Genomic DNA, 12,318 nt, shown 5'->3' with positions numbered 1-12,318 from the left:
CCTCCCAAGTCAAGTGGAGGCCATCCCCCTTAGGGTTTCCCCTCTTTCATGTGCATGGGCCTTGGGAGGGCTGGTGCCCTTGGCCCATTAAGGTTAGGGCGCCCCCTACAGCCCATGCTTCTGTATTAGACGTGGTGGAACATTTTCCGGACCTCCAGACCCCTCCGGAATCCTCCTGAACCTTCCGGAAGCTTCCCGGCACAATACCGGAAAAAACCGAACTTTTCCCGGAACCCGAACAACAACTTTCCATATATAAATCTTTAGCTCTGGACCATTCCGGAACTCCTCGTGACGTCCGGGATCTCATCCGGGACTCCGAGCAACATTCGATAATCACATACAAGTCTTCCTAATAACCTAGCGTCATCGAACCTTAAGTGTGTAGACCCTACGGGTTCGGGAACCATGCAGACATGACCGAGACAACTCTCCGGCCAATAACCAACAGCGGGATCTGGATACCCATGTTGGCTCCCACATGTTCCACGATGATCTCATCGGATGAACCACGATGTCAAGGATTCAATCAATCTCGTATTCAATTCCCCTTGTCCAGTGGTATTGTACTTGCCCGAGATTCGACCGTCGGTATCCCGATACCTTGTCCAATCTCATTACCGGCAAGTCTCTTTACTCGTTCCATAACACATCATCCCGTGATCAACTCCTTGGTCACATTGTGCACATTATGATGATGTCCTACCGAGTGGGCCCAGAGATACCTCTCCGTTACACGGAGTGACAAATCCCAGTCTCGATTCGTGCCAACCCAATAGACACTTTCGGAGATACCTGTAGTGAACCTTTATAGCCACCCAGTTACGTTGTGACGTTTGTCACACCCAAAGCACTCCTACGATATCCGGGAGTTGCACAATCTCATGGTCTAAGGAAATGATACTTGACATTAGAAAAGCTTTAGCATACGAACTACACGATCTTTGTGCTAGGCTTAGGATTGGGTCTTGTCCATCACATCATTCTCCTAATGATGTGATCTCGTTATCAACGACATCCAATATCCATGGTCAGGAAACCGTAACCATCTTATTGATCAATGCGCTAGTCAACTAGAGGCTTACTAGGGACATGGTGTTGTCTATGTATCCACACATGTATCTGAGTTTTCTATCAATACAATTCTAGCATGGATAACAAACGGTTATCATGAACAATGAAATATAATAATAACCAATTTATTATTGCCTCTAGGGCATATTTCCAACACGCGGCCCCTCTTTCCCTCTCTCTCTCTCCCTCTCTTTCCTTTCCCCTTCTCTCTTCCTAGTTGGACTAGGAAAAGGGAGTCCTACTCCTACTAGGAGGAGGACTCCCCCCCTCCTTGGCGCGCCCCAAGGGCCGGCCGGCCTCTCCCCCTTGCTCCTTTATATACAGGGGTAACGGGGCACCTCTAGACACACAAGTTGATCTTCGTGATTGTTCTCTTAGCCGTGTGCGGTGCCCCCCTCCACCATAATCCTCGATAATATTGTAGCGGTGCTTAGGCGAAGCCCTGCGACGGTAGAACATCAAGATCGTCACCACGCCGTCGTGCTGACGGAACTCTTCCCCGACACTTTGCTGGATGGGAGTCCGGGGATCGTCATCGAGCTGAACGTGTGCTAGAACTCGGAGGTGTCATAGTTTCGGTGCTTGATCGGTCGGGCCGTGAAGACGTACGACTACATCAACCGCGTTGTGCTAACGCTTCCGCTTCCGGTCTACGAGGGTACGTAGACAACACTCTCCCCTCTTGTTGCTATGCATCACTATGATCTTGCGTGTGCGTAGGATTTTTTTTGAAATTACTATGTTCCCTAACAGGATTGACCTTGTCAATGACAATTGGGAGGTCTTTTTGCATGTGCCCCTAAGGACCAGCTCAGTTGTTGTTGTTGAACCCTTGAATCAATTCAAACGGCTTGACACCAAATATTGTTGTCGTTGTGCATGACAAGAAACTCTAACCTCGTCACCTAAGGAGACGACAGAAATCTACACCAGAGGTCTGTCGACTCCATCCTAACGAACAAACTTGAGATGGATCAAAGGCAGGAGACCATCTCGAAGATGAAGCACTGCCCCAGTGAGGACTGAAAAACCCTAACCTGAATTAATAGCCGAAGTCGCACTGGGATTCACTTCCCTGCCACCGACTGCTGGAGTGGCATCTAGAGGGGATGTGAATCCACAGGCTAGTCGGAGGACCTGGAAGGAACGAGATCTTCACCCTAGCCGCCGACCGCCGTTGAGAGGAAGAAAGATGACATCGATTTCACAAGAATTTATGTATAATTAATCTTTGTAAGGTTGTTTTATAAGGGTTGACCAACTTTGATACATGGTCTTTTTTTTCTTTCTAAATATATATATGTTTGCTGCATCATGATTTAACGGAAACACCCCACACATGTTTTTTAGAATGTAGTACTCCCTCCGTTTGGAATTACTTGTCGCAGAAATGGATGTATCTAGACGTATTTTATTTCTAGATACATTCATATCCAAGACAAGTAATTCCGAACGGAGGGAGTATATGTCACACACATGTTGAGAGAAATGTATATCCGCGATATTAATATGTTCCCCTTGTCGGAAAAATGTTTGAGAGAAATGATTACAATCTGAATACATCTATCCGCAAAAAAGAAAAAGAAAAACAACTGAATATCGTCGCGGGTTCTGGGCATTGGCGCTGGGCCACAGCCCATTTTCTCGGGTTACTCCTATAAACGCCGTCGGCTCGTCCCGAGAGAACGGCGCCTGCTTTCCATTCCACCTGGGGCTCGGGCGCGACCAACGACGGACGAGCAGCAACAATGCTCCGCCTCTCCCGCTTCCTCCCCTCCACCTCCAGGTCAGCTGCCGCGAAACCCTAAACCTCCCCTCCCCCTCCCCCTCCCCGTCTCCGCTCGGCGCGACCCCGCCTCGGGCGCGCGCCAAATGGGAGACCCTAGCCGCCGCCGCCGCCGCCGCCGTACCATTTCCCTGTCCCCGTGTCCCGATTTCGAGGGTTGGTGTGCTTGCTGAAGCGAATCAGCCCCTCGACCGAGTCCGTGAGCGCGCGTGCTCGGTCGATTCGGGGGATTTCGTTCGGGATTTTATTTTGCATAAATTTGGCTGGGGGGTTTTCTTAGGGTTTAGAGTTGACTTGTGGTAAGAGCGCGGAGTTGGTTACCTGTCGATTTCTCCGCCCTTTAAATTTCTGCAGAATATGGCCATGTTGTTTCTAGGCGTAGATTTTGATGCTATTTGCGCTCTGACTGTTTCATTTGCTGGAGAACAATCATCCTAGTCATACTGTTAGGATCAAATTTGGTCATCATAGTAGCTATATGTTCATATGTTAATCAGTGCTCGAAGTGCATAAATGTGTATGGATACAATGACCAACTAAGACAGTAAATTGTTAGTGCCAATTTTAATAGTTTGATGTGCCCTAGTTATTGCACATCTAAGTGACCCAATCAAACACAAAAAGGAAAATAAAAATAATAAAGAGAAACAGTTTTGCTAAAGCACATCTAGATGTGCCATAAGTATTGCACATCTAAGTCCTATATCATATCATTGATCTTACGTTGAGATTCATGTGGATATTTTCTTTTTCCTTTTTTCTTTTCCTCTTTGTGCTTGATTCACTCACTTAGATGTGTAATAACTAGAGCACATCTAGATGTGCCCTAGACACACCCAGAAAGAAAATACCCACACGAATCTCCGTGCAATATCAGTGATATAGGACTTAGATGTGCAATACTTAGGGCACATCTAGATGTGCTTTAGCAAAACAGAATTTGATACTACCAGGATCTCATTGTTGTTTCAACTTGATGCTGCTTGCCACGCCCTTGTAAAAATGATGACACCACTGAAATTAGCAATTTGTTGTCACCTGATCAATTTTAATCTTGTTCAGTTTTTCCTTCTGTTTGACATGCTTTGTGATTTCTCTTGTATTTATGTACAGACACAGAGGGTCTCATCTTAAATATTATGTTTTCTGTTTGTATGCCCTATGTGATTTCTCTTGTATTTATGGTCTGTTGGTTTGTATAATGTGCGCTTTGACTTAATTTGGCCCTCCACATGTAAGGTTTGATGTATGTTCCTTGTACAACATATTGTTCATAACTACAAAATCATGATTGTAGCAAAAATACTTCCAGATATTATCACATAACCTATCTATAGCTGTACTTATTATTGGTAAAAAATATTGTGAAGTTTGAATATTGAAAAGCATGTCTGACTTATAGAATTAAACAGATGGATCATTACCCAACCTTTAAATTAGAGACTCAAGTAGTTCTTTGTTGTAATATCGTTCTGCAGTTTTTCGACCAGTTGCAATGGGTGTACAATAAGTTTTTCTTTGTCCTTTGCAGGGGAGTCACTGACCTAAAAGATGTTCTCTGGAGCGGTTCGTTGACATTCAAGCACGCGCTTTCAACTTCAGCTGCAAATGTTGATGGTACAGCCTTAGTTTATATACTTATTCTTACACAGCCCGCTGCATGCTTCATTCGCTAACTGCAAGAACATCTTTATCTGCAGAGAATGCATCTGTTAAAAAGTATGCGAGCTACACTGTGTTCAAGGGAAAGGCTGCACTTTCTATAAGTCCTATCCTTCCTTTATTCACCAAAGTTGAAGTATGTTTACTTCTATATCTTTGTGTTCCACGTCTAAGCTTCTAGCAAGCAATGCCTTCCAATATATATGATTTTTTGTATGTTATCAGTCTGGAGGATCTCGAGTGGACAGGAATGGGTCAGTAATGTTGACCTTTTTCCCGGCAGTTGGACAAAGGAAGTACGACTATACAAAGAAACAGGTAAAATATTTTCTTGTGTATTTGGTATTTCCTAGTGGTAGAAACTGGTCATAAGCAGGTCAATTCCTAGTCATAGCCCATTTTATCCATATTCTTGCCATGAACTCCAGACCAAATCATTACTGTGACCAGTATTCATATCTAAAGTATACATGACCATTGCTAGTACTGTTATTACTTTATGTTGGATATAAACTCCACTAAAAAATTATGAAGTGTGCACTTTTTAGTAAGCCATAACAAATGGAAGCGAACTTGCAGGATGTTTGCTACAATTAAAGAATGAAATTAATAGTTGCGTTTGGCATGAATTAGCTATGCACACAACAATAGTCAAGAGGGAAGGAAGGTTCATCCTGCATTTAGTTCAACCATTAAAGGATCATCTGTAGTTTGTACTCCCTTTTTTTTTCTGTTGTTGGTCATAGGCTCAGCTGGCAGCGAAGACCAAAAGTATCTTGATATTTCTCTTTGTAACAACCGCACTGTTTTCTTTTGCTTTTAAGTTCCTCTTTGTAAATTTGTTTTTGTACGCACAACATAGGAATACATTGTCTAAAACTCGATACTGCATTGGGCTTTATGGATCTGGAACATTTGTTTTACAGCTCTTTGCTCTGTCACCTACTGAAGTTGGGAGCTTGATAAGTCTTGGGCCTGCTGAATCATGTGAATTTTTCCATGATCCTTCCATGAAATCAAGGTTTGTGATAGTATTGTGCAAAGAATAAAAAGTTACATACATATACTTTGTGCTTTTAGTTTTAGCCTTCTAACTACACCAACATTTCACCAGTCATGAAGGCCAAGTGAAAAAATCTTTGTCAATCACTCCTCTTGGCAGTGACAATGGATACTTTGTTAACATAAGTAAGTGACTTATGGATCGTATCGCCTTTCTAAGTTCTAATGTACCTTATTTATTATTTTCGATAGTAATTGATTTCGCCCTCCCCCCAAACGCACACATCATTTTTGGGATGTCCAATCTCTGTCTTCTACATGAACCTAGCAAGGAGTGGACTAAAAATCATTTTATTAACTGAACATAATGTCATAATTATCCATGTCAAGGCCTTAGCATTTTCAGAGTTGCGAAGAAATTGTTCTCTTCATCACATGAGTCTGTTTTATTTTCTGAAAGGATGCATTCAGCATGCCTTAGATCATTCAGCATGCCTTAGATGACTTAAAAGGCTTTGTGCCTGCCTATGGCTACTTGATATTTGTACTTTTGTAGATGACACAATACTCAAGCTGTGCCATCTGTCCGCCATAGCCTAAATCTAGAATGCTCAACAGAGCCTAGGAGTTAGTCAACTTGTGAATTATATTGGTCCTGCCCACGTGCTCAAGTACAATCTCTTGCATTAATTTGACTTCCGAGGGATTTTATCTCTGAATCTTAAAACAACTGCCTGATAAAAGGGAATGATTCTGCTCTATAGTTATCCTATTCACCATATTTATTCAGCACACTGTACAGAGCTATTATATTTTCTTTGTCCACTACTATCTCTGTATGTTTGTGTTATTCTGCTAGCTTCCTTTTCTTGTGTTATCATTGAATGATTTTGGCAAGAGATACATGACAATCTTCTTTTCAGCTGTTCTGAATAATGTGCAGAAGACCAACGAACGCCTTTCAGTCCCTGTAACAAAAGCTGAATTTGCAGTTATGCGCACGGCATTGAGTGTAAGTTTCCATGTTGCCATTCTCATCTATTGATGCAGAAGTTTATTACCAGGTTATCCTGACTACCCTAATTCCCGCTGATAATTGAATCGACAGATTTAGTCCAACTAACTGACATGCTGGCAATGCATAACTAACAATAGTAGGTTTGGTGTACTTGAACTTTTATCATAGCTCTATTTCACCGCATTCCGTTTTATAGCATCAGGTTTGTGTCATACTGCATGGATTCATTCTCTTCCACAAAGTTGCTTGGGTCATTGGCCCCTGGTGCTCATATTTGCTTTTCTATTTACGCGATTTTCAAGTATATCATTGTAACTACTAGTGATGACTCATGAGTCATAACAAGCAGATTCAGGCTGTTGCCAACAAATTTTGTGTTGTTGCTTCTCTATGATTACGTTACATGTACATTTATGATGTCTTTTGACTACTCGCTATATGTATGCATTTGTGCAGTTTGCATTGCCGCATATCATGGGTTGGGACCAGGCCCTATCGACTCACCCTCAAAGCACCTCGACCTCAGCTAGCAAGCCTAGGTTCGAGCGGCCAAATCCAGCTTCGGAGTGGGACAGGTGAAGCTTTCCCCCTAGCAGCAGATAGCCGGAGGGCTCTAAACACCGCCACAGGTCGCCACTGAATGTGTGGAGGTGTGGGATGTTGAACTGTGTTTCTTTTCTGATCAAACTAGGGAACTCTCAGATTTTATGGTACCCAAGGAGATTGAAGTTAGGATGAAAAGCACCATGAAACCTCTTGTGTCTGTTCAGTGCACGTGTAGATTCATGGCGAATGTCTATTCTAGATTAAGCTATAACTTGCGTTTGATGTCCTCAGTGGCTGTTCAATCCTGTGGACTGTGTGTGATTCAAATGTCTGGATGCTTGGGAGTCATTTGAATATATCACAAATCTGCCACAAACCGGAGTGCGCTACAGCAACCATTGCCTTTGACGCACATAAAAGGAAAATAAGAATTGACAACTTAAGATTTATTTGACTTCAGCTCCACTTGAACAACCAACGAACAAGATTCCACATATTCCTCTTAACAAAACACTATACACAGGGGCTATGGGGCGATGAGGTAGTGCCTTCGAACACATGCTCTTTCAAATATCTAGACTACAGATGCTACAACAGCGATAAGATGATGTCGATCAGATTCACAAGAATTTATCTGATGTCTTGGGAGGACAAGCAGGTGCAAAGAACCACAAAGAACCAGGACAGGCTACACACAAAGAATTGGTTACAATCCAGCGGAGACCAACCCATGCAGTGTAATGATCCCAGACACGACGTTTTTGTCATCGACGACAGGCAGGAACTGCACAGGTGAAGGGGGCGACTCCATCTTCTCCATGGCTTCAACGGCCATTGCATCCGCGGTGATTGTCCTTGGGTTCCTGAAAGAGGTCAAGCAGGCCTGTTAGTGAAGGGGGCTCTAGATCATATCAAGCATACCAACAGAACACATGCAAAAGAACAGAAGGAAATTGGTTTGGGTTGATTCAGTTTTATAACAAGATGATGCCACATTCTTCAAAGCTACTTCTAACTTATGCTATTTGTACTCTGGATCTTGAGGGGAACTTAATAAAGTGACCAAAATGCGCTTGAGAAACAGAGCGCACAGTGCGGGGTCATTGAGATCTGAATGTGGCTAGCCAGTAGCATGTTGTCATGAACCACAAATCCCAGGGCATAACAAGAGTTACACTGAACAACCAATGCACCAGGCATGCGCTCACTCACTAGCAGCTGGGCAAATCACCATCTCCTCAGTGACAGCTCAAAACACCCTACCAGGTGATCACTACAGGCAAATGGCATGCTGTTGCCTCTCACATCCACAGAATCAGCACTGCCCTCATGGGAGCTGTGGTCCTTTATTGGGACATGACAAGAACAGGTCAAGGACTGACAACAATACTCTCTGTTACCAGATCTTGTTGCACCACAGGACAACCACAGGACAATTACGAGGAGTACGTTATTGAGCTATCAAGATCCTATCTGGGGCATCAGACCACTTTAACTAAGAAAATAAGGAACATTACTAGGTGGAAGACAACCATTGCATGCAGAAAGTTTAGTTGTTGAAGACCAAAGATTCAACTAGAATGACCAGTGAACAGAATAACTGAAATTAACTCTGAACAAAGGAAACTGGACTTTTAACAGAACACTCGGTAGCCAGTCCTCATCATGAACTGACAGAATATTCATACGAGTAATTTAAGTATATATTGTAAGAAATGACACATTAGGTTTAGGGTACATGATAAAATTTACTCCCTCCGATCCTAACCTTAGTTCAAAACTGCGACACTTATTATGGACCGGAGGGCCTAGCATATACTCCCTCCAGCCCAAAATAAGTGTCTCAACTTTAGCACAACTTTGTACTAAAGAAGTTAGTACAAAGTTGAGACACTTATTTTGGGACGGAGGGAGTATTTCCTTTGATTCTAAAAAGAAACACTTGTTAAACGGCGAGGAAAGAAACAAAAGTCTCTTTTCATGACCGGTTTTATTTTTAACACTTGTGCTTAACTTCATCTTGTTTCAAAAGGCTCTTTATGCCAAAGAAGGATGATATCTTTGTTGAACGATGCCAGCCATGTTATTACCCAGTTTACCATTTTCCAGAGTATTATTCCAGATAGTTTTCCAAATCCTGGCTCTACTAGAAAAGATAACGCTATACATAAAGACTGAGCAGAGACAAACCTGTTGCACATCTCTCCAACTGTTAGACTGAAAATAGCTGGCCCGCTTGCCTTGAGTGTACGCCGGAGGTCTCCGTCGGTGAAAGTTCCAATCAAATGATACTCATCATCAACCACAAGAAGACAGCCACAACCTTTACTAGTGAGCTCAGTAAGTTGATCCATTATCATATCTCCCTCCTTGCACAATGGAAGCTCATTTTGTTTCTTCATGACATCCTTAACCTGCAGGGCAGTTTTGCAGGTTATGATTTTGACACACTATTACCTGAAGAACATTCCACATGCACAAGAAAAGAACCAATTGTTTTAATTAAAGGATAACGTAATTTCTCATGGTTACAAGATGCAAGTATTTCACATTGTATGACCATATTATTATCTGTTCTCGTTTCTGGCCAAAAAAGTACGAATTTAGGTAAAACTCAACATGGTGCTGATAGTTTTCCAAACTCTGTATGAATATATAGATCAGTTAAATGAGTTTTAATACAATGACATAAATCAGTTAGAGAAAATGATGTAGGCTTGCTTTAAATTGTGTAACCATACTACTAAACAAGAAAGGCAAAAACATGCATCCATCTGTTTAGCATGATTGTATTGTTATGCAAAATATGTGCCAAAGTATTTTTGTTATCTGATGAACACAAGGGAAAAGCGACCTATCAACAGCAGACCACATTGCTATAATTCCAAGAGGTGTCATAAAAAAAAAGAGAAGGTGACAAGAAACAGCAACAGAAACAAGATGTTGAATGGATAGTGACACAATCGTGAAAACATAACGAGCATGTGCCGCATCATGTGTACAGCATTTCAAGTTGGGGAAATGATGCAGGTTTTCTCTCATTTTTAACCATACTACTAAACAACACAAGTAAAAGCATGCATTCATCTAAGCAAGTTTCTATTACGAAGTATCTATGCTGTTGCATGAGCACAAGGCGAAAAGAACTTATCAACAGCAGACCACATCGTTATAACCCCACGACGTCTCATGAAAGAGATAGTGACAAGTATATATAATCACAAATAGAAACAAAAAGTTGGTTGGATAGTGGCAAAATTGCCAAATCATGCCGTATCATGTGTACACCATTTCACCTGAGGAAATTATACAAAGAAGGTCACCGATACGCAATGCATCAAGTACAAATTAGTAATTGTATAAGATCTGATTTTAGATCCGATGTCCCATTGGGTGGCTGCACACGGAATTGCCAAAAACTGATAATAATGTTCATAATGCAGGATAGCTTGCTGATGAAGGAAGGTATACCTTGAAGATGAGGGTCTTTCCGATCTTTCCGGCGGGGTGGTTTGACGCGTACTGGTCCCTGGTGAGCCGGCGCGCCTCCATGATGGCGGCGACGACGGTGTCGCCGAAGACCATCTGTATGGCGGTGGAGGTGACGGGCGCGAGGCCGAAGGGGCAGACCTCTCCCTGCAGCGGGAGGTGCACGTTGAGGTCGCAGGCGGCGGCGAGCGGGCAGTCGGCGCCGGAGGCCGCGGAGGTGAGGGAGATGAGCTTGGCGCCCTTGGCGCGCGCGCAGGGCGCGAGCGCGAGCAGCTCGTCGGAGGCGCCGGACTTGGAGAGCAGCACGAGGACGTCCCCGGGGAAGACGGAGCCGATGTCGCCGTGGAGCGCGTCGACGGGGGAGAGGAACCCGGCGCGCGCGAAGCCGAGGGAGGCGAGCGTCTGAGCCAGCTTGCGGGCCACGATGCCGGACTTGCCGACGCCGGTGAAGAAGACGGCCCCGGGCGCGTCCAGCAGCGCCTGCGCGAACGCCGCCGCCTGCGGCATGTCGAGCCGGTCGAAGAAGTGGTCGAGGTGGCGGCGCTGCGCGTCGAAGAGCGCGGCCAGGTCCGACGCCGCCACCGTCGCCCGCGTCCCCTCCGGCGGCAGCGGCGCGCATTCCGCCGGGGAGAGCACCGGGAGCGAGCCCATGACGCCGCGCGCGGAAATGCCGCGGCGGCGAGGGGGCGGGAGGAGCAGGATGGGCTCTCTCTGCGGTGAAACGGGCGCCGCGGGAGAGAGGGGTGTGCGGGTGTGTGTCGTTTGCGCGTCCCCGCGGCGATCTGGAGCTAATGGAGGAAGTGCGCTACGAGCTGATTAATTAGGGGATTTTGACGCGGATAGATTTGTGGTGCGCTCTGGCGGTTTGCATGATTGCATCAGCGCTGCCTGTGGCATTGACGGATGCCGGTAGGACGGGGATGGTCGCGCGGTGATTGAGGATGGCAGGGGGTGGCCAACTCGGTGTCGAGACTGCGGATAGATCGACCGACACGTCGAGCAAAGTGTGGGTTTACGGCCCGAGATCGCGACCCACGTGCTCTCATTCGCAGGCTCGTCACGTCGCAGAAGAGTGTGGGACCAATCAATTCAAGTCCCGGTGCTCGTATTATTTTTGAATTTATTTCATGATTTTCGATGATTTGCTTTCGGTGGAAGGAGGTGTTTTCGTCGGCGACGAGGCATCTATGATGACTTCGTAAATCTCAAGATGATATACCGGCTCAGTTTATTAAAGATGCTCATAGGGGTAGGGTATGCGTATGTACGTTCACAGGGATGAGTGTATGCGTATATATATGAGCGCTTATGTCTCTACCATGTTCAAAAGAAAAAGAAGAGTTTGGGACCCATCAATTCTGGTAGCATATGCAAAGGTATCCAGACGATAAAATACATCCCTCCAAGATGCAAGGCCAGCAAAAATGATGGGCCCTGGTTGCTCATGATAGATTTTATCAAGGACTTTGTGTAAAAATAAATCGTCGATGTCTCCACATGTCACATATCGCCTGTATCTTTAGCGAGGAAAAGAAGTTAGGAATGGAGATACCAATGTTAGAGCATCTCCAATAGTTGATGTACAAGCCAATGCTTAAAAATTATTTTAGGGCAGCAGAGATAAGGTATTTGGGGACCAAACAAAATTCTACCGTAAAACTAGTGCCCTGAAATTTTGTCATTTTTCAGCTATCAAACATTCAGCTATCAAACATTTTAAAGTTTATTCGACCCAATAAAC

At 44.4% G+C, this 12,318-nt stretch overlaps 2 protein-coding genes across 2 annotated transcripts; one reads left to right on the top strand and one right to left on the bottom strand.

Moving 5' to 3' along the window:
• The first annotated feature begins 2,743 nt into the window (after window positions 1–2,743).
• LOC119315363 (single-stranded DNA-binding protein WHY2, mitochondrial-like) lies at window positions 2,744–7,393 on the top strand. Its single transcript, XM_037589994.1, has 8 exons — window positions 2,744–2,860; window positions 4,392–4,477; window positions 4,561–4,658; window positions 4,748–4,840; window positions 5,449–5,543; window positions 5,637–5,710; window positions 6,448–6,536; window positions 6,999–7,393. Exons 1-8 carry the CDS (start codon window positions 2,823–2,825, stop codon window positions 7,119–7,121), a joined length of 696 nt encoding a protein of 231 aa, XP_037445891.1. The 5' UTR covers window positions 2,744–2,822; the 3' UTR covers window positions 7,122–7,393.
• Window positions 7,394–7,527: 134 nt separating this feature from the next.
• On the bottom strand, window positions 7,528–11,480 carry LOC119315361 (probable arabinose 5-phosphate isomerase). The gene is made up of 3 exons (XM_037589993.1): window positions 10,560–11,480; window positions 9,279–9,502; window positions 7,528–7,951 (listed from the first exon to the last, which is right to left on the bottom strand). Exons 1-3 carry the CDS (start codon window positions 11,226–11,228, stop codon window positions 7,795–7,797), a joined length of 1,050 nt encoding a protein of 349 aa, XP_037445890.1. The 5' UTR covers window positions 11,229–11,480; the 3' UTR covers window positions 7,528–7,794.
• Between the last annotated feature and the right edge of the window lie 838 nt (window positions 11,481–12,318).

Source organism: Triticum dicoccoides, chromosome 6A (assembly GCF_002162155.2).
Source record: "Triticum dicoccoides isolate Atlit2015 ecotype Zavitan chromosome 6A, WEW_v2.0, whole genome shotgun sequence".
NCBI classification, from domain to species: domain Eukaryota; kingdom Viridiplantae; phylum Streptophyta; class Magnoliopsida; order Poales; family Poaceae; genus Triticum; species Triticum dicoccoides.
The sequence above is the reverse complement of the archived record's forward strand: the minus strand, read 5'-3'. Positions and strand labels throughout refer to the sequence as shown.

Bases quoted from the DNA above. Each gene is read 5' to 3' on its own strand.
- LOC119315363 (XM_037589994.1), top strand. From the start codon at position 2,823: ATGCTCCGCCTCTCCCGCTTCCTCCCCTCCACCTCCAG. The intron at 4,841-5,448 runs GTAAAATATTTT...TTTGTTTTACAG, and splicing joins ACGACTATACAAAGAAACAG to CTCTTTGCTCTGTCACCTAC. The intron at 6,537-6,998 runs GTAAGTTTCCAT...GCATTTGTGCAG, and splicing joins TTATGCGCACGGCATTGAGT to TTTGCATTGCCGCATATCAT.
- LOC119315361 (XM_037589993.1), bottom strand. From the start codon at position 11,228: ATGGGCTCGCTCCCGGTGCTCTCCCCGGCGGAATGCGCGCCGCTGCCG. The intron at 9,503-10,559 runs GTATACCTTCCT...ACTGCCCTGCAG, and splicing joins GAAAGACCCTCATCTTCAAG to GTTAAGGATGTCATGAAGAA. The intron at 7,952-9,278 runs GTTTGTCTCTGC...GACCTCTTTCAG, and splicing joins GTTGGAGAGATGTGCAACAG to GAACCCAAGGACAATCACCG.